The sequence below is a fragment of the Delphinapterus leucas genome, chromosome 1 (genome assembly GCF_059928025.1).
Source record: "Delphinapterus leucas isolate spDelLeu-1000000601 "Yukka" chromosome 1, BTC_Dleu_Yukka2, whole genome shotgun sequence".
Taxonomy (NCBI): Eukaryota; Metazoa; Chordata; class Mammalia; order Artiodactyla; family Monodontidae; genus Delphinapterus; species Delphinapterus leucas.
In genome coordinates, this window is record NC_143129.1 from 38,350,745 (window position 1) to 38,375,803 (window position 25,059).

Genomic DNA, 25,059 nt, shown 5'->3' on the forward strand with positions numbered 1-25,059 from the left:
CCCCAGAACACACTGATCCAAGAGCTGGAGAGCTCCCAGCGGCAGATTGAAGAGTGGCAGCATGACAAGGTACCCAGCTGCTGGCCATCCCTGCCAGCCCGGGAGGGCTGAGCTTGCTGTGAGGAAGGAACACGCCTGTGTTTCAAGCAGCTGCCCTAAAACCCAGCACTGTGCTAGCCAGTTCGTTAGTCCATGTACACACATTATTTCACTAATCCTCCCTAAAGCCTATCATAGTAGATGCATCACCGCCACCCACCTGTAAAGAAGAAACTTAGCCGTAAGCATAGGGCAGAGAGTGGGTAGCAGAGAGGCAGGACGCTGTGAAGGACTCGACAGAAGGATTTGGTGGGGCCTCAAACCTGGTGAAGCTCTTGCTTTCTGGTGATTTGGGCCGGATTAGCCACTATCCCTATGCTAGCAATGTCTGTGAGGTCTGGGAGTTCACTGAGGGCCCCTCTGCTGCCCAGCCTTATTTGTCATGCATTTGCTTGTTAGTGGGGGCTCAGCAGGCCTGTTCTGGTAGAGTCCTTCCAGACAGACCTTCCTTCTGGCCCTGCCCCTGCCAACCCTTCTACTCACTCTCCAGTTGGACCTCTTCTCTTTTGGTGTCATCTGTGGGCTTGGCCTTGGGTCCCTGGCTTTGGACTTTGCAGTGCATTCTTCTGCTTCTCCCCAACTCTGCTGTTCTCTTGGTCCTTCTCTCCTCTCTCTTCCCCTCCCTCGCCCCTACCCCCACCATGGCTCTGCCTGGCACAGGGCCGCCTGTCTGAAGAGATTGAGAAGCTGCGCCAAGAGGTGGACCAGCTGAAGGGTCGAGGAGGGCCATTTGTGGATGGCATCCACTCCAGGTACTGGAGCTCAGGAGGCTTAGTGTGCTGTGATGGAGTCCTGGACAGACCTAGATGGGCCCTGGGGGAGGAGACTTCCTCCCACCAAAACACCGCCCAGGATCTCAGGGTCCTGCTCATATTCAGGGTGGGACACTGAGGCTTAGAGAACTTTGTAAAGTCACCCAGCTCACTTGGGCAGTTTAGAAGGGAGCACCTGTCCTCTGAGGGATGCTGAGAGGCAACTAGAGCACAGGATGATCCTTCGCCACTGCCATGAGACACAGGGCATGATTCCTGCTTCCTTGACAGAGGGCCCACCCTTGACAGGGGTCTGCTGAGTTACATGCTCACCTATGTCCCACAGGGCCTGCTCACAGGGAGTATCTGGTTCACTCTAGTTACTTTGAGACACCTTATTTACGGCTCTGAACCTAATGCTTAAATTAGGCCCATGTTTTAGGGAACTTCTGGATTTTTCTTCATATTTTGTGAAGCATTTGGCAGTGAACTCAGACCTCAAGCCTGCGCTCAGTTCTTTGCCCAGAGAGGCAGGCTGACGATCGAGGAGACTGAAGTAGATGAGGCCACTCAAGGTTCATGGCTCCTGGATATTTTCTGTCCAAACCAAAGTCTCTTAGATCAGAACACATAAGGTTCCCTATGGTCATGCTCTCGTTAGATCAGAGAAATAGGTATCAGCTTCTTTGAAGAGAGGTTAAAGGAAAATTGTACATGTATATGTGCAGAGGGGTAGGGCTTAAATTAGGGAAAGAGACGTTGAACGTGAAGAAGAGAAGCCTGTGGGTTTCTGGGGTGTTAGAGACTTGGGTATCAATTTCAAGTTTGTTAGGAATATTTGTATAGGAGTGTGGAGAGAAGCAGGGAATAGAGACAGAAAATGGTAGTTGGAATTCCTCCTACTTCTCCCTTCCTGTAGGTTGCTCAGAAGAGACCAACCCCCTACGCCAATTAAAAAGGCATAGCCCAGAGTTCACCAAGCTATTTGGCACTGCTTGCTTTCCTTAATGGTTGGGAGTTCTTGGCTTTGACTATAGAAGCACTGGCCCCATCATGGAATTGGGACTGAGTTGCAGGGAAAAGGGGGGAATAAGCAGAAACTCCCCCATCCCTCCAGATAGCTTGTGTAACCTGTTGTAGGCTCACCCTGTCCCTTTGCTCTGGGCTCCCTCAAGTTCTAAACTGGGAAGGCATAGGGAAGAAATGTCAGTAGGGGAGGCTCCAGATATTCCAGAGGATCATTACTGTGATCCTAAAATTTCAGGGTTGGGATAGACCCTTGGGGCAGTCAAAATGCTTTCTCTAGCCCATGTCTCTGATACAGTGTCAGGGCCTCCTGAAGCTTCCTGGGGACAGGGAGTATGCCTGGCTTGAATTTTGGCCAGGGACTTAGTCCAGAGGAAGACCAGAGGTAGTTGCTAGGGAGAAGACCAAGAAACAAAGACGCTCAGAGTTCAAAGGACTTTTAGAGATCATCCCTTCCAACTTCTCTTGGTGCCATGATCCCTCCCACACATTCTTGTCAGGTGGCCAGAGTCTCCACCTGAATACCTCTCTGAGGGGAGTGCAGCTTGTTTAAAGCTACCAGTTGCATCATAAGCCAGCTCTTGCTATTTGAAGGTGCCTCTTGTGTTAAGTGAAAAGCTGCCTCCCTAGAACTTTCTCCCCTGGATCATACTGATCCCTGGAGCACCAGAGAATAAACCTAATCTCTTGCTTACGTGGCAGCCCTTAAGGCATTAACAAAAGCTCATGTCCTGCTAAGACTTCTCTTTTCCCAGCTGAAGATCCCTTAACTCTTTGGGCCCAGTGGGTGTAAGCTGGGGCTGTCAGTCCTCAGGGATCGTCTTCTCTCCCCCATCCGCCACTCAAGGGCGCACATAGGCAGTGCAGCAGATGTGCGGTTCTCCCTGAGCGCAACCGCCCATGCACCTCAAGGTCTGCATCGTTCCTACTCAGCACTGCAGGAAGAGTCTGCCAAGGTGAGGGGGTGGAGGGGTGAGTGTGGATGGGTCTACCCTGGGGAGTTTGGGGTCAGTTCAGCCACGCGCCTTGCTCCAGTTTCACAGACGGCTGGTGTGATGCAAATCCTCCCCCTACCCTCCCCCGTGTCAACGACAGCTGCAGCCTTGGGGTTGGGGCCATCACTGCAACAGCTGTGTCTCGCCTCGACCTCCTAGTGGGCAAGAGGTAGAGGCTGGTGGGTGGTCAGCTAGTCCCTGGGGCCCCACTGAAGCCTGTGCATGTGTACCTGGGTGTGCAGCACGTATTTCTAGTGGTTGGGGTGGGGGACGCAGGGGCAAGATGGAATTGGCAAGCTTTCTGGAACAAAAGCTGTGGTTTATGGGTAGGTGAGAGAGGATGACAGGTTAACTAGCCATGGGACGGCACCTGAAGTTTTCTGAGAAGCATGTAGCTCATGTGGAGTCTGCCTAGGGAGATTTAGAGAGAACAGGAAAGATTAGGGGCAGAAAAGGACTGACTTCAATCTTTTGGGGAAGTCTGATTCCTTCCTAGCCCCATAATTGTTAACCGTGCTCTGTCTCGAGCCCAGATCCTCTACGTGCTCTAGGGCACTAGCAGATATAGGTGGAGAAGGAGGGAACTCCTAGTCTGATGGCGGAAGATTCATCTCTGCCATTAGGAAACCCCTAGTGTAAGGGGGGAATTGAAGTCTGAAGTCATCTCTTTTTCTCTCTCCCCTCTCTCCCTTTCCTCTGTTTATAAGAGCACAGCAGCTGCCCAGGACCTCAGTCTAAAGGCTGCAGGAGTGGGAAAAGAGCCCTAAGGGGATCTTGGGGGTTTGGGTCATACAGGATGGGGTTAGAGATGGCCTCTTTCCTTTTCTTCCGCTGCTCTTCTCACACTCCCAGCCCAGTTCTGTGCTCTTTCTGCTTCTGGACCTTTGTCTACCGAAGGGGTTTGTACAATGATTTCTGAGAAGCTACCTCCTCTGAGGGTTGATCGGAGGGTCCTGTAATGTGCTGAAACTCTGAGACACAAGACAGTCATGCCTGCTTGGCTTTTTCTCGTTTCCTATATCTAGTCACCTTTTGTGTGAGTAGAAACAGATTGCCTTTACATAATGCTTACTTGGTGCCAGACCCTGTGCTAAGTGCCTTACATGCATTTCCTAATTTAATCCTCAGAGCTACCTATGAAGTAGATACTATTACCATTCCCACTTTACAGATGAAGCAACTGAGGCACAGAGAGGTGAAACAACTCTCTTGTAGCTTGTATTGGGTGGAGCCAGGATTCAAAGCAAGGCAGTCTCTGGAATCTGTTCCTAACCATTCTGCTATCTGGCTCCTTGAGTTTGCGTAGTATTTCTTAGACTTTAACATACAAGTAAGTTACCCAGGGATTTTGTTAAAATGCAGATTCTGAATTAGTAGGTCTGGGATGGGGCCAGAGATTTAGCGTATCTAACAAGCTCCTAGGAGATGCCAATGCTGCTGGTATAGGTTGGGAGGGTCCTGCTCCTTAGTCATCTGGTGTGTCTTATTACTACTCCTGTATCCTCCTTCTCTGCTAAGGACTGGGAGCCATCTCCACTGCCTGGGGTGCTGGTCCCCACAGCCACCCCTGCCTTTGACAGTGACCCTGAGATCTCTGATGTGGATGAGGATGAGCCAGGGGGTCTGGGGGGCTCCGTGGACGTTGTCTCCCCCAGCAGCCACTCAGACGCCCAGACCCTGGCCATGATGCTGCAGGAGCAGCTGGATGCTATCAACGAGGAGATCAGGTTAGGGCAGGGGTGGAGGGCCTGGGAGGTTCCTTGAAGGACAGAGGCTCTTTGTGTTTGGTCACTGCAGGAGAGATTCTACATGTGTTTGCTTGTCTCTTACAGCTGGACCTTAGAGTGCCACAGTTTAGGGACCCTGTGTGGAGCATCGGGCAAGGTTCTGGCCCAGTGCTGGACAGAGAGGGGTAGGACCTCAGATTGACTTCTTAGGCTTCATTTTCTCTCCCAGGTCTATGGAGACTGTGTTCCTGAAGCTCCTGAAGCTAAACATAACCATTATGAGTGTAGTTCCCACATACTGAGGCCAACTCAGGGTGAGAGCTTTGGTCAGTCTAATCACAGTCACTGGAGGAGACAGCATTATCTCCATTTTATAGACAAGGAAACAAACCAGAGAGATTAAGTGATTTGCCCAAAGCGATGCAGTAAGTGGCAGAGCCCGGATTCAAACTCGGGTCTAAACTCAGTGCACTGTGTCATGCCTCTGGTCTCTAATGAGGCATCAAACAGAAACCATTGGCAGGGAACGTTATGAAGACCTGCACTTCACCCTGCCTTTGTAGAGAGTTTATTAATGTTTGTGACAAACAGCAAGAGAAAATCCAAACCAGAGAATGTCAGAGCTTTACAGGGCTGTAGGGGTCATCTGGTTCAATGGTTCCCACACTTTTGGATTTCACAGACCAGCTAAGAAGAAAACACTAGACACACACACACACACACACACACACACACACACACACACACAAAGAGAAGGGTACTAACATAGGACTGCCAACTTTCATTCTGCAAAATGAAACATTAAAGATAATTACCATTTCCTATCACAACCATTCTACAAAAGAAAGGATATTTTAACATCCCTAAAGTTGGAAAGACATGCTCTGAGAATAAAGATAGGTCCTGTTCCTAAAGGATAGTTGGCATGTTTACATTAGTTTGTGTGTGTGTGTGTGTGTGTGTGTGTGAGAGAGAGAGAGAGAGAGTGTGTGTGTACATGTGTGTGAGTGTGCATACACACATTCCTCTCTGAGTGCCCCCTTCATACACATAACATTATCACTATTATTCTAATTTTTCCTTGGAACAGGAAAAGCTCCATCAGGGATCAGTATCAATTAAAGGTCCTGTGTTTGAGAAATACTGACCTAGACCATTCCTGACATTGGGTATATTGGGAAACTGAGGCCCTATAGATAGTGGTAGGTCAAGAATTCTGACTTCCATGAAGGTTTATATTCCACTGACTAAATTGCCTCCTTTCCCAGCAACTGCTTTTGTTAAATTAGGGAGTTTTGTTACATTAGGCCAGTTAACAAGAAAGAGAGAAAATTGTCTAAGCTGCAGTGGGATAGAACCAACTCTGCCCACAGGGCCTTGTATGTCCCTGCAATGCCGAAAACAATGGGGCACACCTGGCCATTGCCTTCTACCTGGGGTCACTGGGTGGTGACTGCAGGCAGTGCCCACATCTGCCTCCTGCTTGTCCTCTCTGGGGCTAATCATGAGATCCGGTTTTGCCTGCCTCCCAGGATGATCCAGGAAGAGAAGGAGTCCACAGAGCTCCGTGCTGAGGAGATTGAGACACGAGTGACTAGTGGCAGCATGGAGGCCCTAAACCTGACCCAGCTGCGCAAACGTGGTTCCATCCCCACCTCTCTGACTGCCCTGTCCCTGGCCAGCGCATCCCCTCCGTTCAGCGGCCGCTCCACACCTAAGCTTACTTCCCGCAGTGCTACCCAGGACCTGGACCGAATGGGGGTCATGACCTTGGTGAGAGTCTTGGGGCAGTTGATGAACAACCTTGTCATCACTGGGCTTGGCCGAGGGGAGTTGAGAAGGCACAGCAGGGCTCACTCTCTCTCATTTGGGCCCCAGCATCTTCTTCTCATGATGTGTGCAGACCCTGGCATACCAGGTCACCAGCATGTCCTTCTGGGTCTGGAAAGGGCTATGTAGTATCTTCCTTACCCTCTCCCTTGGGTAATGCTTAAGAAACTCACCCAATGCCCATACCTCTTTCTCTCTTCCAGAGGTAGCTCTGATTTATTTTTTCAAGCCAGTTTTTTGTTGTTGTTGTTTTGTTTTGTTTTGCTGTGATATTCTCTTCAGGCCTGTGTGAGGCACTGAATCCTATCTTCTCATCCTAAGACCACTAGGCTCCCCTTGGGGTAGACTTTCAAGCAACCAAAGGGTGAGTCCAAGCTCACCCTTCACTCTCTCTTCCAGCCCAGTGACTTAAGAAAGCATAGGAGGAAGCTGCTGGTGAGTGCTGCCTGATGACGCAGGTACTAATAGGTTAATTCTCCCAGGCCTTTCCCTTTTGGCTTCTCCCCACTGGGCCCTTGAGTCTGAGTCTGAACTCTGAGAGGCCCCTAGGGCCTCCCCTCTGCTTTTCTCCGTGCTCCTCTGCCTGTCTGGGCTGGGTAGGCAGGCCCCAGATCTCTCCCTCTATCCCCTGACGGCTTCACTGTCTGTTCAGTCACCAGTGTCTCGGGAAGAGAACCGAGAGGATAAAGCCACCATAAAATGTGAGACTTCTCCTCCTTCCTCACCCAGGACGCTGCAGCTAGAGAAGCTTGGCCACCCAGCCCTGAGCCAGGAAGAAAGCAAGAGGTAAATGGAGCAGACCCCTTATCGAGCCTCTCCATTCCCAAGTTTATCGCGTCCCTCTCTCTGCCTCTGAACAGGCTGCATCTCACTTGTCCCAGATGTCTGAACATCTCACTTGTCTTTGAAACACCATCAGGGAAGGACAGTCCCATGTCTCCTTTGGTCACATGCTCTGATCATACCCCCTTAACCCTCCCAACTCTGACACTTACTGTAAGTTCTTCCTGAAGTCTAACTTCCATCTCTCATGCTGTAATTTAAGTATGTTTCTTCTCATTCCACCCCCTCCTGGCTGTCATCCTGTAGTGCTTTGGAGGATCCAGGCAGCAACCCCAGCAGCAGCAACAGCAGCCAGGACTCCTTGCACAAGGGCACCAAGCGCAAGGGCATCAAATCATCCATCGGCCGCCTGTTTGGGAAGAAGGAGAAAGGCAGGCTGATCCAGCTGAGCCAGGGCGGAGCCACGGGCCATGGTCTCTGTCTCCTAGTAAATGGGTGCGAGTAGAGGGCAGAAGCAGGAGGGTATCCTTGGATCCAGTCTTCTCTGCCTGCCTCCCAGGGACCAGTGGGCAGAAGCCACAGACACAGAGATTCAGCTCCGGAGAAGAAGTTTTCTGTTAGAGCTATTTCACAGCGGGAAGGGCTACCTCATGAGGTGGTAGCTCCTGCCACGAGAAGTGTCAAGCATCAGTATCAGGCTGTTTATTTGATATGCTGTGGAAGGGGTTCCTGTATTCAGTGTGAGGTTGGACCTCTGAGGTTTCTTCCAATCTGGAGGTTTTCTGAGGTACTGTGCTCAGGACCTTCAGGAGAAATTTCTTAGTTCTTTCTCTAAGAGAGTCAGTTCTTAATTCCTAGTACATCTTGCCTTCAGGACTCAAAATATCACAATGCCTAATCATGACTTTGTAGACATTATAGTCAAGTAAGTGCTTGGGCAAGGGTAGCATTATTAACACCTCTATGACGACATAAAGTTCCAGTGTGTGCTTGGTGTGTGGTAGGTACACAATAAATGTTAGCTATCTTCCTCTCCCTTCCCCTATTCCTTCTTTCCTTTCTTCCTTTCCCTCCCTTCCTCCTTCTCTTTCCCTCATCTATTCAGTGATTTGTTCAATAGACATGTATTGAGTAACTACTGTAAACAAGGCTTAGTATTAGGTCTCGGAGCAATAGTGCATTCCTTCAAGGAGTTCAGTTTCTAATGAAAAGGAAAAAATAAAGAGATGATTCTAAAACAATATTAAGATAGCAATAGGCTCTGGGTGCTTCTGGAACTCAGAGGTCAGCCATGGAGTGGTGGGGGCGACAGGAGAAGCTTTCTCTGCTGGGCAACACCTGGGCAGAAGCTTGAAGGCTAAGTGGGAATTAGCCAAGCCAAGAAGAGGGGTGTGTGTGTGTGTGTGTGTGTGTGTGTGTGAGGGGAAGAGGCGGGGGGGTGGGGGGGGTCTGAGAAAGGCAAAGATTCATGAGTGTGAGAGTTTTGTAAGCAGTTGAGTCTATTCAGAGTGGGGAGGGAAGAGGGTAGAGGGAGCAGAAGAGGTGAGTTTAGACCCTAGGCTGGGGCCAGCTCATAAGGGCCTTGCAAAATATATTGTGGAGCCAGCCACACATGGGAGGGGGCAGGGCTGAGAAGGTCTGGTCAGTGGAAGAGGCATCTCGTGTTGAAGCCTTATGATTTCCTATGTTCCCCACACCACATTGGCACCTAAACCTAAGACAGCATCCCAGATTGGCTTCTGGATTACCAACACCCTCGGTCCTCTGTGCACTTGTGAGGAGTGACCAGGGCTTAAATGAATTGTAAGATGCTGCCCCTGCCATGAACTCTAGCATCAGTTCAGGAGATCCTTAACAGAAGAGGACAGAGCTATGCATGTTCCCTTTTGAGATTTGTGCAAGTGAGTGGCCCTGAGAAAGAGGCCCAGGCACACATCTCTGAACGTGCCTCTTTCCCCACCCTCAACCCAGGTCAGGATAATTCTGTCTGAGCCTCGAAGCCCACTCTGGCTCTCTGGGTTTCCTTTTCCCCTTGGTTTGGAGGAGGGACAAGTTCTGTCTAGGATTCTGCTGCCGTTAGGGTGGAACGACTTCCATCCGTCTGGCTGAAAAACACCTCCAGGGCTGAGGCTCCCAGGGGAAGGCTCTCTGGGCTTGGAGTGACCCACTCGATGCCACTGTGGGACTGCCTGTTTGTAGGGATGTCATGTGGAGGCTCCAGGAATAATGGGTTGTCCCATCAGACCCTCGGGTTGTCACATGCTGAGGAGCCTCCTGCTGGTCTGCTCCCCAGTCCTGGCCCAGGCCAAGGGAGGAGAAGCAGAGAGGGCTCACTGATATGCCATCTCTTCCCTTCTAGTTCTGCTAATAGACTCTGAGCTCGGTCTGCAGGAGCCCATGGTACCTACCAAGCTGGGGACCCAGGCAGAAAAGGACCGGCGGCTGAAGAAGAAGTAAGAGCCACCGGCCAGTCTCTGCCAGGGTGGGGTCCAACCCCTCATACACTCTTTTCCCTGGACTGCCATGGGACTGAGCTCAGGCAGCCAGAGCCCAGCAAGGCCCTTTCTGGACTGAGTTGGCCTGGTCTAAGTGGGCACAGCAGGGTTTGGGAGGTTGTTCTTAGGATGACCTGAGTGAGAAGGAGACAAGGTGCTGTGGGAGAGTGACCCAGCATCTGGGGATCTCTGACAGAGCAGAGTAGAATGTGTTTCAGGCCATGTGCAAACAAAGCGAGACCCCTCACCTCTGGGAATGGAGAGGTGTTGCTGCTTCATGTCTTGGTGTCACACTGCTTCAGGAATAGAGCAGGGGTAGCAGTCCAACGGTGGGGAGAAGGGGTAGTGGGAGTCCAACTCTTGGCACAGTCCATGGTCCCTGGGAGTAAGCTTTGTTGAGAAAGAAGGAAGGACTAGTGAGTCTGTTGTTCCTCTTCCTGCAAGACACCAGCTGCTTGAAGATGCCCGCAGAAAAGGAATGCCCTTTGCCCAGTGGGACGGCCCTACTGTGGTCTCCTGGCTAGAGGTAAACCTGGGCAAAGGGAGTCTAAGTCTACTCAGGGGTCTGGTGGGAAGGATGTGTGGACTGGGACAAGGACTCCTTGGGCAAAGGGGTGGTATTTCTAGAATTTTCCCAGCATGTTTCTCCCATGCCAAGTGCACAGTGCCATACCTAGCACTTAGCCAGAATCGATGCTATATACTTATGCCTCTCAAGTAGCTAAGTCTGGATAAGGGGAATTAATCTTCACTGAGCCATTAAGACTTTCACAGGTGCCCCCATTAAGACTTTCATTCTTCCTATAGGTGCCCCCAGGAGCTAATCACCCATGCAATGTTGGTAAAGTCCCTTCACCTTCCCAGGCCTCAGATTTTTCATCTGTAAAATGGGAAAAAGAGGCATTTGATGATGGTCATCTCCACATTTCTAAATTCCTCTGCTCTTCATTTGCTGTTCTGAGGCCATGGATGAGGCCTGGCCCTTGCCTCTCAGTATTGCCAGACTTTTGCAGTGGAGCCCAGATCTTGGGAAAGGGGCTGAATTTACCCTCTGTGCCCCATATCTGCAGCTCTGGGTGGGGATGCCTGCTTGGTATGTGGCAGCCTGCCGGGCCAACGTCAAGAGTGGTGCCATCATGTCAGCCCTCTCGGACACAGAGATCCAGCGGGAAATTGGCATCAGCAATGCCCTGCACCGGCTCAAGCTCCGGCTGGCTATCCAGGAGATGGTGTCGCTGACCAGCCCCTCTGCCCCGCCCACCTCCAGGACTGTGAGTGGCCTCTCCCTCACCCAGGACATTTTCAGAAGCCCCAAAATAGTGTTTACAAAGTTTCATATTGGTCATTGGGAAGATGGTAGCATTTGAGTCCTGCCCCTTACTTCCCATCCCCACAAAGGGTTCCATCAGGTCTCCAAGAGGAGGTAACACTGTTGCTAGCAGAATCCCAGCAGGCCTAGTTCCCTGCCTCCCACGTACCACTCATGAGCTCCATCTCCCCATACCTACCCTGCCAGTAATTTTAGATCTTTGGGCAGAGTTTCCAAAGACAGGACTTCTGGGTTCTGTGTTTTTGCCAGATTGGGGTAGCAGAGGGAGTAGGGCATTTGTAAATTCTGGTCCGCCAACCTCTCCATAAGAATGTAAACCTCTCCATGGACCCCCAGGGTAAAACCTTTCACTGTAGTCCATCTCTGTGATTGGGGTCAGCCCTTATTCCAGATTCACACTATTTATTAATATTCATTCAGGAAACATTTGTTGGGTACTTCTATGTGCCAGGCATTGTGCTCAGCAGAGCAGATACGGTAATAAAAGAGAGCTGCTCAGAGCTAGACGATGTGCAGAATTCTGGGCTGGGCCTGTGGGAGGACTTAGGGGAAGGGAGCTATGTCTTGTCCTTAGGGCTCCCAGCCTGATGGGGAGCCTAGGAGCTCACACGCAGGACCAGCTAGGTTTCCTCTCTGCTTACAGTCTTCTGGGAATGTCTGGGTCACCCATGAAGAGATGGAAACTCTGGCAACATCCACTAAAACAGTGAGTCTGGCCCTGGGCCCTGGGCCTGGGGTTAGGGCTGATGACTTGCATGAGGATGAGGGAAAGGTTGTGGGAAGTCAAAGGGGCTTGTAGCTGATCTAATACGAGATTGGTATCCCTGCTGTGTGATGGAGTTCTGTTCTCGGGGTGGTGGGTGGGTGGGAAAGAAGTGAGAATGGAAACAGTGTGTGTGGGGGGGGGTGGTCTATTCCAGGGGGTCACAAGTTCACCCTGAGCTACTGGTATACTCCAGTGAAGAAGAGCAGGGCTTGGGAGCGTTTTGCCCTGCTATTGTCATGAAGCCACAGAGTCCGTAACCCTTGTGCTTGAACCTTGGTGGAGGAACAGGGAGGGTTGGGAGGACCTGGCACCTCGCCTGACTGTGTTTCTGCCACACACACATTTGATCCCCTCTCACTGCAAACACAGGCGCGTGCACCAGCCTTCTGTGCTCTCTTAACCTTCCTAACAAGCTTTCCCTAGTCACCCATTCAGCTACTGGGGTGTCTGCTCCTCCTTCTTGATGGGACCTTGGGTGGAGGCTGCCAGGTTTCTTGACTTTGCCTGTTTCCCGTGACATGCTGCACTCATTCCTAGGACAGTGAGGAGGGCAGCTGGGCTCAGGTAAGACCCCCTCCTCTTGTCCAGAACCAACTCGCAGCAGCTTGGGGTAGTGTTCTCACAGCAGGTTCGTTCCCCTGCAGGACTCTCTGAGCCCCAGTCTTTTAGGTCCCTCTTCACACAAAGAGTCCTGGGCACAGGTTCTCTCCTCTGCTGAAGCCACCCACCTCCATCCTTCCTCATTCCCCTTTAGCTACTTCTAGTTTTTCACCATGGCAGGTGAGGGGCCTTGGAGGGCTGTGCCCCCAGCATGCCTGCCTCTTCCCCTCAGTTCGACCCTCTTCCCAGGAGTAATGAGACTTAGATTAGTATGAATCCTCTTCCTCTTCCTGTCCCTCTCAGGGGTACCCCTGGTGAGCTGAGCAAAGGGCTTTCATTCATTCACTTGGTGAGCAAGGATTTATTGAGCAGCTACTAGGTGTTAGGCCTTTCTATGCCCTCTGGATACAGAAGTGAGCAAACTTAGCCCTCATGGGGCTTATATTCTAGGGGAGAAACAGACAGTAAACAAACAAATAAATGGATAATATATCAGATAGATGTAAGTGCCATGAATAAAAATGAAGCACGTAGCACTGTTTATACTTGTTGGGCAACCCCATCAACAGGAGACTGGACAGATCAGTTACAGTATGTTCTCACAGTAAAACACTATTTAGCAAAGGGAATGGATGACTCAGACATATAGTGTAAAGTGAAAAGTGTAGGTCCCCAAAGATTTTCTATTAAAACTCAAAAACAAGCAAATTTAAACATATTATTTAGAGAAATATACCTTGGTGACTATAAGAACATTTTTTCAAGCAGGGGCATCATGGACAGAAAACTCAGCATGGTGGTTACCTCTAGGGGGGCAGTAGGGCATAAGATGGGGAAAAAGAGCATAAGAATGGATGCAACAGTGTGGATAACATGGATGGTGTCCAAGGATGTCAACTTCGTTTTTATGCTTAGTAATGAACATACGCTACATATGTTTTATATGTATCAATCGTTTTATTTTAAAAGATAACAAAATAAAATGTTCAACTCTAAAAAAATCAAGGTGGGTAAGGAAAGACAGTGATGGAGGGTTACCATTAAAATTCGTTCTAAGGATAGATGGTTAAGGAGGTCCCTGCCCTCAAGGCAGGAGGCAACGACTAAGTGGAGCAGGCCTCTCAGAACCAGACTGGGTGGGCGGTGGGGCGCACAGTGTGTGGTGGGGTGGGGAGGCGGCACACGAAGGACCTAGAGAATCTCTGGAGAGACAACCAAGCCTTAGAGAAGAGCGCTGGCAGGCGCAGTTCACCTTACTTCATTTTTTTATATCTTTAGCCAAACGTAACTCCCTGTGGACCGTGTGAGGCCAGTTTCCCAAGTGAGACTGGCTTTCTTTGTCACTCTGCAGGCCCTCTGTAATGCAGCCTATCCGCTGGGCTCAGCAGGCTTGAGGCTGACTGAAAATCAGGAAGGCGAGTCTGCCTTACAGCACCACCAATGCATTTCAGAGTCGATGGGAAGGATTTCCTATGACTTGCTGCCTAGGTGGTTGCTTCTGTTCATTAGTGTAGATAATTGATAAGTGAGTGGGAATATATCATTCCAGGATCTTAAAAAGCTCCATTTAAAATCCTCACCTCCCGCCTCTACCAGCCCCTCAGTGGAAGTAAGCTGAAATTTTATTGAACTGCTAGCTGCAACCTGCCAGCACTGCCTTTGCCCCCAGCCTCCTCCATCTTGTTCTCCAGACCCTGGCCTATGGGGACATGAACCACGAGTGGATTGGGAACCAGTGGCTGCCCAGCCTGGGGCTCCCCCAGTACCGCAGCTACTTCATGGAGTGCCTTGTGGACGCTCGCATGCTGGATCACCTCACCAAGAAGGACCTGCGGGTCCACCTGAAGATGGTGGACAGCTTCCACCGGTGAGCCAGGCTGGAACCCGGGGCCACCTCCCTACACAGGTCTCCCCCAACTCTGGGGGTCTGTCTCCAGGAATAGAGGTTTTCCCCCTAGATATGAATTTTCCCCCTAGATATGAATTTTATTTCTTGTCATTGAGCTTGCTGAATTCTCTACATTTACCCTGAGAAGACTCACACTGAACCCAGCATCTATTTTAGGTGTCTAATTCCTTACAAGATGAGAGGAAAGTTCTTTCTGGATGCTTGCCCTGCCAACATCCCAGATCTGAGCCTCTCAATTTTAAACACACATCCTTTTGTACAGGAAGTCATCCAGTGTTCTCCTCTTTGTTGAAAAGGTCCTCTGTGCAAAAGTATCTGCAGTGGAGGTCACAAACTGGTAGCCTGAGGGCAGAATTTGGCTCACACATGTAATTTGTTTGGCCTACATTGTATTTTTAAAACTGTGACCTTAGCTGCCAATATTTAAACACTAGGAAATGTTAAACAAAATTCTGGATGTCTGGCTTCTCTTGAAAAAGAGAAAGCTCTATGGGCACATCCCAGCATGGAAACAACCAGCTGGAGCTAGGGAGGCAGCCCTCCTAAGACATAGGTTTTTGGTAATGGTTCCAGGAGTTCATAGGCTTTAGGAAGTCCTTTTTAACATCCAACTTCAAATCACACAGGCTGCTATTTGAGCCAGGTCTTTTATCTTGAGTAGTTAATGTGACAAAGGGTGGAGCTGGGAGTGTGTGGCTTTTCAAGGTTCTTTTAGGGCTCTGCAAGTGTCCCTTGGTCTCTCCAACTCACAAACAACAGAAAGTTATATTTGGAAGGGATCTAGTTAGCCTCCATATTTTATGGGTGAGGAAACTGAGGCATGGGAAGGAGCAGCGGCCCGAGGTCACGCAGGGATGCTAGCAAAATGCAAGTCTCCTGACTGAAACCCAGTTCTCTTGCCACCACATTGCAGAGCCGCCTATGCTGGAACCCCCATCTGTGTCTGCCCTGAGCACCACCCCTCCCTCACCACCGGGGCTGAAAGAGAATCTTTTGTTTCTGTCAATCTGGGAGGCTGCCAGGCCTAGCTGCACCTGTTCCCTCCTCAGTGATTGATAGGGCTGGGGAGAGAAGGGCCATTCCCCACCAAGCTGAGATGTGCCTCGGCTGCTAGAGGATCAGGCAGCCCAACCCTATACAGCATTATGGAAGTCCTTCCCCGACCCTTTGCCCATGAGAGACTCTCAGCCTATATACACGGTTCCAGATTTAGCTCTAAATCTTGGGTATTTCACAGTTTCTAAAACATTTCCACATTTCTTACCTCAATTAGGTATATAACTGCTTTTTTTCCACTTAATATTTCATAAGCATGTTCTTATATCTTTAAAAATTCTTTTAAATCGTACTTTTTTTAACGATGAGAAAGGGTTATTTAAAAACTCTCCTTTCACAGATGGGGAAAGCAAGTCCAGTAGAGATTGAGTATCACCAGGTCACTCAGCCAAGTGGTTACAGAATGGGGCCAGCATCCTTCTTTCTTGACACCCAACTCAGAGCTCTTTTCCTTAGACTGTAGCGTTCTATTGAGCAGGTTTCCATGAGAATCTCCTATTCTGATAGGAGAAAAAGCACACACAATAATTAGTAATGTCCTCCCAAACGTGCTACCATTACTGAATGCCTCTGATGTTCAGGGGCTGGCCTAAGCCCTTTCATACAGGATCACCTTTAATGCTCACAGTAACTCTGCACGAGAGTTATGACCCCCATCTCACATATGCTGAGTGCCACTCAACTGGGAAGTGGCACAGCTGGCATTCAGATCCAGGTTGATCTGACTTTAAGGCCTTTATATTTTTGCTAAGCTGTGCAACAGCTTTGAAAGTCATAGGAACTGAACTGAAAATTATAGTAAGTGAGATTGAAATTAGAGGCATTTCCAGTTTGGAGGTATGTGTGCATCTGCCCCCTCCAGGGGACCAAGGCTTAAACCAATGGCCTTGAGCAGGATTCCTTAGAAGTGGTGTCCCTGAGCTATAAGGGTTTGTTCTAGGCAGATGGGCTACCTGGGTAGAACTGAGGGGAGAGAAGTAGGGAGAAATCAAGCATAATTTAATCTCACAAAGCAATGGCCTCAATGATAGAGTCAAAAGTATTTGGAATTGGGAGAGACCTATTTTATTCCTCCACTTTGTAGATGACAAAACCCAGAGAGGCTGAATGACAGAGTAGTGCTCAAGTTTAAAGAAGAACACTACAGGGGAAGCTGCCCGAGATGGAATGAGCTACATCAAGAGGTAGTGAGCTCCCTGTCACCAGAGGTATTTAGGCACAGGTGTTCATAATACTCAGAAGGATGTTACAGAGGTGACTCCTGCATTAGGTGGGGAGCTTGGACTGATAGTGTGTGGGGTCCCTTCTAACCTACGGATTCTTTGATTCGTGGCCTGGCTTAGTAATTATTTATTGAGTGCTTACTATGCACCTGGTACAGTTTAAAGTACTTTTAGTACTTTATGTGAATTATTTCACATCATTCATTTAGCATTTATGGTGTTTACATTTGTGGAATGTGTCAGGCACCATCCTAGGTGTTTGAGATACATCAGTGAACAAAACAAACCTCCTTGCCCTCATGGAGCTTACATTGTAACTGGGAGAGACAGACAAGGAATTATAAATATATAGAATGTTAATAGATAAAAGGTGGTAGAAAAAAAAATTAGACCAGAGTAAGGGGGATTGGTGGTGCTGGTGATGTTGCAGTCTTAAATCAGGTGGACAAGGTAACTACTGAATTTAAAATATAACATTTGAGCAAAAACTTAAAGGAGACAAGGGGGTAAGCCATGTAGCAGACTGGGGGGCAGGGAGGGGGTGTGTTCCAGGCAGAAGGAGCAGCCACTGCAAAGGCCCCAAAGCACATAGGCCAAGCGTTCCTGCCACGTTTGAGGAACAGCAGGGCTATCAGTATAGGGGCAGATCATGTATCACATTGTAGGCCACTGTAAGGACTCTGAGTGAAATGGGGACACAAAAGAATATCTGTAGGGTTCTTTGTCATTCCAGTGCCTGGAGAGGGAGGGATATGTTGCTATCATTCAAAGAACTTTCCTTTGTCAATCAGGCCCACACCCTGGCTGAGAGGGAGGGCTTGGGGTAGGCAGAGAGAGGGAAGTAGCCTTGTGATGGACTATGTCTAAGCCCTGGGGGAAGGAGAAGAAGGAGTGGGCTGGGATACTCTTTGTGCTGGAGCATATAGGTCTTGATGGGCTGTGGTTGGTGCTGGATATGGGGCAGATGTGGTAGAAACATGGCCCCACTGAGGCTCTGGCTCAGGGGGGCTGTGTGCCTGCAGAACCAGTCTTCAGTATGGCATCATGTGTCTGAAGAGGCTGAATTATGACCGGAAGGAGCTGGAGAAGAGGCGGGAAGAAAGCCAGCATGAGATCAAGGGTAAGCTTGTCAGGCTCAATGGAGCCTCCTCTGAAAGTTGTGGTGGGAGCGGCTTTGGGGGAGCAGGGACCTGCCTCACTGATCCCTGCCTTGGGCTGAGTGAAGGGAGAAGAGGCATTCTGTGCCACAGGGAAGCTCCAAATCTAAGAGGGAAGACACAGCCCTTAGGGAGCAGGGAGCTCCCAGTCTGATGAGGGAGACGCAATCCATGCCCAAAGGATGCTGCCATCTGGTGGAGGAAACCTAGCCCCCGCCCAATCAGCGGCAACCCCCCTCCCCAGCACATTAGACAGTGGCCACCAACGAGGCAGATGCAATGGCCCCCTTGGGAGGGTGCCATAGACTGGTGTGAGAAAGTGCTCGCGGAACTTGGTGATCTGGGTGGGGCTGGACAGGAAAGAAAGGCAAGTCTTAGAAGAGACCTTGAAGGTAGAAAGAATAAGAAGAGGGCCATTCCCGCCTGGGGGCAGTGGATGACTGGTACAGGGGCTCTGGGGAGAAAGCCTATTAGCCTGACCCTGAGTCTTGCAGGCTGGCAAGAATGGAGTGGTGTGGGGCTGGTTCTCCAAGAGCCCAGGTGCCAGGGAGGACAGAAAGAAGATGTGGAAAGTTGAGGGGGGTAGGGGTGGCTAGGAGCCAAGAGAACAGGGTGGACTGGGGCTCTGGGTCTAGGAACCTCTATTTCTGTCCCTGGAGGGGGCCTTGGCCAAACCTGTCTCTTCCTGCTCCTTTTCTTCCCCTGCCCTCCAGATGTGCTGGTCTGGACCAACGACCAGGTGGTTCATTGGGTCCAGTCTATTGGGCTCCGGGACTATGCAGGAAACCTGCATGAGAGTGGTGTGCATGGTGCTCTGCTGGCCCTGGACGAGAACTTCGACCACAACACATTGGCCCTGGTCCTCCAGATACCCACGCAGAATACCCAGGTAGGCTGTAAGTCTCAATCAGTCTGATCTTGGTCATCAGTCTCAATCTTGGTCTCTCCCTTTCCTCCACTCTCTTGCTCTCTTTCCCTCTGATATGCGCAAGTTTATGGATTGGTGGGAGGGCTTTCTGGAGGCCTGTTCTAGAGGGGATCACAAATGGCCTCAAACCTCCAAGTGGTCCCTGTGCATAACCAAGCGCCCCTAGGAAACAAGTACCCTTTACATACAGAGCACGTTCAGCACAGGCCTGGAATACTGTGTTAATCCCCACACTGCAGTGAGCACCCCCATCTCCTCCCAGCCCCATCTTTACAGCTGGGACTTTTCCTCTACTTGCTTCTCTGACCTGACTATTCATAGAAGAAAACTAGCGCTGGGGCCCACAAGGACCAGAGAACCCATATCCCCTTTGTTTCCCCCCCACCCCCACCCCGGGGATCTGTTCCTGGGTCCCTAGGTTTTAGAAAGTTAAATATACCAAATAACACAGCCCAGAGCTTCTCCATGCCAGGGCTTTGTCTCCCTGTCAACAGCTCAAAAGATTAGACATCTCCTTCCATTACATTTGATAATTATTATGGAGCTGTCATCTAAGAATATACCTAAATTCTCTTGAACCTATTTATATGTTTGGCTTTTTTAACTTCCTGTGGGTAATGGACTCTAGAATTACTACCTGTTGTGTAAAGTACTACCTAATTTTATTTGTCCTAAATGTACCCACAGTCAGCTCCCCCGGGGAAGAGAATTGCCTCATCCTAATTGTCTACGATTTAGTACGGGTATTTGTATTTGACTAGCTCTCACCTTCTGTGATTTCATAAACTCTGATTGTGTTGCCTCTGGGTCCAAGCTTTTGTTTCTTCAGACAGAGTGGTCTTAATTCTTTTAGCCTTTCCTCATATAGACTTGTCTCCATGCCCTGATCAGTTTAGCTGCCCTTGTCTGGACTGTTTGCAGCTGTCAGATCTCTTGAAATTCAGCCACCAGAGCTGCACAAGCTATTCTGGGAGCAGACGAGTTTTCGCTTGTGTGAGGATAGGGCTGAGTTGTCTTGTAATTTTGGGCGGAGTGTTGGCCTTTTAGGGGTGATGGCAGCACACAGGGCCAGGGCATCCTACAGTCTCTCTGCAATGACCCATCCCAACCAGTCAGAATGGATAGCACAGATTCCCCTCGCTCTCTAGGAAGAGCTGAGATTTCCCCCAAGCTGCAATTTTTCTTATTTTAATCAAGGAGTCATTTTTAATTTTATTTATTTATTTCTTTATGGCTGCATGGCACGTGGGCTCAGTAGTTGTGGCTCGTGGGCTCTAGAGTGCAGGCTCAGTAGTTGTGGCACATGGGCTTAGTTGCTCCACGGCATGTGAGATCTTCCTGGACCAGGGATTGAACCCATGTCCCCTGCGTTGGCAGGCAGATTCTTAACCACTGCGCCACCAGGGAAATCCCAATGCAATTTTTCTAGGCTTGCCCATTACCAACCCCATCAGCTGCTTTCTTGCCCACTCATACAACTTTGTGAAATGTTTCTGAAGTTTGTAAATGTCATAGTCACCTTTCATTACCCAGAGGAACAGTGTCACCTGGATACTTGAAAATTAACTATGCTTCTCCTTTCTGATCACTTAAAAAAATATTATGTTCCCAATACCAACAAAGACTGTCCCCACAGAATTCTATGGTTAATATTATCTACCCGGAAATGGGCTTGTTTTTCTCTCATTTCCTATCTCTAAATACATCCAGTTTTTGTGGACAGCAGTACATCTGTAAAGAGTAGCAGGGCTACTCTCTGTTGCTCTCTAACCGTTCTTATTATTCTGACCCATTCATTTAGCTTAGCTATTAGGGGAAGTAGGATCTGACCCAATATGGAATCCTTCATTAAAAATGGTTCAGAATATCTGGTGGTAATTTTGAAAATTTTCTTGTTTCTGGCATTTCTCAAATCTCCTAGCAAGAAATTGCTGGGAGGCCTATAGAGAAGGCCTTTATGCCCCACTCAGCCCAAGGGCCACCAATATCCATGACTGAGCAGTTTTCCTAAGTTTAATTTTTGATGTGGAACTTTATAAAATACATTTATATAATCTAAATAAGTTAAATCTTCATTATCCATGGTCTACATGCTTATTTACCCCTCCAGAAAGATAGTATGGCATGACATTCCCTTACAGAGACAAACTGGGGGGGGGGGTTTCCCCAGTAGGTGAAGTCTGTCCATCCACGTGTTCTATGATCCTACTTTTTAAAAAAATTATAGTTTTCTAATTTGCTCCATATGAAAAAAATTGTAAGGTTAACATTTTGACTTCTCAGAGGACACCGAGGTTAGCTCAAAGGAGCGGCATCAAGGGCTAATGGGTTAAATGCACTGAAAACCCCATCTCTGCCCTTGGACCCCCTAGGAAACAGGTGAAAGATGGCATTAGAGGTCACTAACTATAGCCCCTCCCTTCTCTCCCCCTTTCACCCTGTGGACTCCAGGCACGCCAGGTGATGGAGAGAGAGTTCAACAACCTGTTGGCCTTAGGCACAGACCGGAAACTGGATGATGTGAGTACCTGGCTGTGAACTGGTCACTGTTGGTTTGTTGGAGTTCATGAGTTCTGCTTTCCTCGGTCTAATGACTGGTGGGGTGGCCTAAGGGAGGAGAGTCATAGAGGATGGGCATGATATCAGGGGGTTGGGGAGGCAGGGACAGGCCTAGCAATAGGCCTGGAGAAGTCTCTATGAAACTCCTTCTGGGTACCTCTAGCCTCTTCCAACTCTGTGCCCTAAACCTCCTAACCACACAGGATCAGAGGTTTTCCCCAAAGGTCATCTCTTTGGGATCATACCTTTTTCTTTATCTTTTAGAGCCCCTCTCTTCAGTGCTGTGAGCACAGCATATCTCCAGCCTGCTACGTTTCCCACCCATCCAATAGTGTGGTTGTTTGGAGGTAGACATTATTCTGAGGTCATTAAATGACAGGTTTGCTCACATGTTCCTCAGTGCAGTTTGACACAGCTAAACACATGGCTCAGGCTTCTATCATTCCCAGCTTCCTTTCTTAGTATTACTCTTATGCCTCAGGTCACTGAAGAAACAGTCCCTTCCAACTGAGTTTCATCAGGCCTTCTCCTTGAGTTCAGGTTGGACTATGTCTTGGAAGACTCCGAAGTTCTAGCCATAATGCTCCTGTTAGAGATGCTCCTAATCTAGCATTAGGATGCTAGATTGATGCTCCTAGCATAATGCTCCTCCTAAAACATACGTGTTTCCTGAGGGCACAGCCCCCTCCCCAGCCCTTGCCTCCTCTCCCCTCCCTCCTCCCTCCTCCCTTTCTTACCATTAACCTTGCCTGCCTTCGCTGTCAGGTCTGCCTTAGCTGCCTTGGTTCCAAACAAGTTAAAAAAGAGCCCAGACTGTTTATTTTTAGCTTCTCCATCATCAATCAGAACTGTTTCTGATCCCCATTTTCTCTGCAGCACCCCTACCTCTACCAATGCCTCTGTTTAGACTTCTGGGCCTCCTTGTGGGACACCATTAGTGTTATCTGCTTATCAGTTAGTCTCTTCTTAGTTGGGTTTAACAGGGCTAAACCCCACCTTTGTGGAATGACTACTGCACCTCGGTAGATAGGACACACTCAGAAACATACAGAATTTGTGGAGGGGTGTTTTCTTCACAGAGGTGCCTTGAAATTTGGAGTGTGTTATTTACACACACACATATATTACATACATATTACATGTGTATGTGTGTGTATTCCACTCAAGGAGAGAAACTGCCAGACCCCACCAGATGTCCCCACTCTGATCTGAATCTTCCCAGTGCCCCCTGCAAGGTGGACCCTCCTACTTATTCCCCACCCACTAGGTTCTAAGCTTTCTTTGATACAGCTTTCCCATATATCTTTGAATGGTGCTTTCTAACTTAGAAAACTCTTTACTCCTTCAATCCTAACAAAAATATTCTCTGAATGCCTACTCTGGGCCAGGCATTGGGCAAGGCATGGTGGTGCAGTGATGACAGACATCTTATTTTATGCTAACAGTCACCATGTGAGACAGGTTATGATGCCATCTTACAGATGAGGAATCGAAGCTCAAAGAGGTAACTTACCTGCAGTCACAGGCTGACATGTGGCAGAGCCAGACGGGAGCAAAAGTGTATCTGATTCCTGTGTTCTTTTTCCTACCTCCTGCTGCCTCCTAAAAGTGGAGACAGCTGTCCTATCAGGCTTCAGGCATTGGGGTGGTTACTGAGTAGGTGACATCATCTTGGCAATGTAGTGGGCTTTCTGGGATGCAGCTAGGTGTGGGGCTGGAGAGAACTGATTCTTTAAAAGGAAGCTTAAGTAGAAGGCCAGGTCCTAGGAATAAGGTGAGATTTGGGGGTGGGGGGAGTGGCAGGTGGGAGGGTGGAGATCCAAGAGACTGCCTCCTGTCCAGCCATCCAGCACACCATCAGCAACCTTGAGCTGTCTCTTTCAACTCTTTCCTTTGACAATTCTGGTTCTCAGTTTCCCCTCTCAAGCTTCAAGGCCCTGGAGGGCTATATCCAGTTCTCCCATGCATGGATGTCAGGACTCAAGGGAAATGAGGAGATGAGGAACACAAAGAACATCTGACTATTAGGGGACAGGGGAGAAAAACAGAAACTAGTCCTTAGGGTTGGCTGAAGATAGAAATGGAGGGAGAGAGAGCATGCAGAAGAGAAGGGTCTCTAGATTAGGTTAAAGATAGGATCATGGCGAAGACAGAAATGATGAGGAAAGTTCCTGATAAACTCAGGGATGGGATGCCTGCCTAGGGAGCCAGCTGCCATTTAGCAAATATTTATCCAGTGCCTATGGTGTTCCCAGGCACTACTCAGGTCTGTGGATATATTGGTTGGAACAAAAAAGATCATAATCTCTGTCCCATGAAGCATAGAATTTGAAAGGGGTGGGGTGGGGGGAGGAAGAGAGGGAGAGAAAGGAATTGATGAAATAATCTCATAAGTACATTTAAAAATGCTATGATGAATGCTATGACAGAGATACATGGTGCTAAGAACTGATGGGGGCACTTGGCCTACTCAGGGCACAAACAACAAACCCTAATGGGGGTTGGGAGAGGTTGTTTAGGTGAGAACTGGTGGGTTAGTGTCTCTTATTCCTGCTGCTAGCAGTCTACCTGCACCAGTTCCAAGAACATAAGCGTTGAGGGGGATTAGGCATGGCTGCCAAGCAGGATGGATGTGGGCTCTGAAGGGTGGGGTGGGTGCTTGTGCAGAGGGACATCCTGTAGAGTTATGGCTCTGGGTGCCCTCTGGCAGAGATAGTTATTTTGGAGACTTGGCTGGCACGGGTGAGAGGGCAGACAGCAGGAGCCTTTGGAGGAAACTGCCTCTGATTGGCCATCTGCCTGACCCATCACTATCAATGGGTCAATGTTCTCCCCTGATCCCCTCAGGGATAGGCAGCCTGAGAAATAGGTAGGGCAGATGCTGTTATTCCTATTTTACATTTACAGATAAGGAAACTGAAGCTCAGAGAGGTTACTTGCTCGGGGTCACATAGCTAGTATTGATAAAATGGAAGCCAGGTCTCCTGACTCCTGACCCAGCTCTCTTTCAGCACACCGGTGCTGCAGCCATACTGAGGCCCCAGAAAGGCAGGGAGGAGTGAATGGAGGCTGGCTGGTGACTACTTCCCATGGATGAGCCTGAGAGGAGGAATACTTTAAAGGTCAATGGGCACCCCAAGCCCAGTTTGAGATGATTGGGGTGGGCAGAGAAACAGAGTTCAACTGCAGGATGCCACATCCGAACAGGGGGACCCCACCCCGCGAGCCAAGAGACAGGGAACTTCAGAGTCGCAAGGGCTCCCCGGAGTCATCCACTTGCCCCATTCACTTTACACAAGGAAAAGCTGAGGGCCTAAAAGCGGACGTGACCTTGCTTCCTTCTTTCCGAAGGGACAGGTACCCCTAGAACCAGCCATTGACTGTCCTGCCCCAGGCAGGCAGTGAGCGTGGCAGTTCCAAGGTAGCCCTGGTCCTTTGCGTGTCCCCACGGTGCAGGGGGAGGACAAGGTGTTCCGCCGCGCACCCTCCTGGAGGAAACGCTTCCGGCCGCGGGACCACCATGGCAGCGCCATGCTCAGCGCCTCTGCCGAAACGCTCCCGGTAGGCTTCCGCGTGTCCACCCTGGGGCCATTGCAGCCTCCACCGGCCCCGCCAAAGAGGATCATGCCTGAAGGTGAGTGGCAGGCTGGCTGGGCATGGCCGCGGCCCAGCAGGACCTAGGGGCCCGGGCGGCGGAGTGGGACGGGCGCTGGCGCTCAGGAGAGGCCGAGGCGGGTGCACACCTCCGGCGCCGGCGCTGCACTAACTAACGGCCGCCGCGGGCAGGCGCGGCCGGGAAGGCCCCACGGGCGAGCTGTGCGCGC

At 49.6% G+C, this 25,059-nt stretch overlaps 1 protein-coding gene across 1 annotated transcript in view; it reads left to right on the forward strand.

The window, feature by feature from the left end:
• The window catches only part of PPFIA4 (PPFI scaffold protein A4), a 33,753-nt gene that overhangs the window by 8,003 nt on the left and 691 nt on the right, over nucleotides 1–25,059 (forward strand). Inside the window, exons 11-27 of the mRNA XM_089908159.1 lie at nucleotides 7–69; nucleotides 760–851; nucleotides 2,725–2,833; nucleotides 4,391–4,599; nucleotides 6,132–6,372; nucleotides 6,829–6,864; nucleotides 7,082–7,215; nucleotides 7,519–7,685; nucleotides 9,572–9,665; nucleotides 10,152–10,252; nucleotides 10,731–10,978; nucleotides 11,681–11,743; nucleotides 14,095–14,270; nucleotides 17,614–17,711; nucleotides 18,462–18,637; nucleotides 21,128–21,196; nucleotides 24,692–24,869. Of these exons, the coding sequence (XP_089764285.1) occupies nucleotides 7–69; nucleotides 760–851; nucleotides 2,725–2,833; nucleotides 4,391–4,599; nucleotides 6,132–6,372; nucleotides 6,829–6,864; nucleotides 7,082–7,215; nucleotides 7,519–7,685; nucleotides 9,572–9,665; nucleotides 10,152–10,252; nucleotides 10,731–10,978; nucleotides 11,681–11,743; nucleotides 14,095–14,270; nucleotides 17,614–17,711; nucleotides 18,462–18,637; nucleotides 21,128–21,196; nucleotides 24,692–24,869 (2,254 nt within the window). The remainder of the gene's footprint in view (nucleotides 1–6; nucleotides 70–759; nucleotides 852–2,724; nucleotides 2,834–4,390; nucleotides 4,600–6,131; nucleotides 6,373–6,828; nucleotides 6,865–7,081; nucleotides 7,216–7,518; nucleotides 7,686–9,571; nucleotides 9,666–10,151; nucleotides 10,253–10,730; nucleotides 10,979–11,680; nucleotides 11,744–14,094; nucleotides 14,271–17,613; nucleotides 17,712–18,461; nucleotides 18,638–21,127; nucleotides 21,197–24,691; nucleotides 24,870–25,059) is intronic.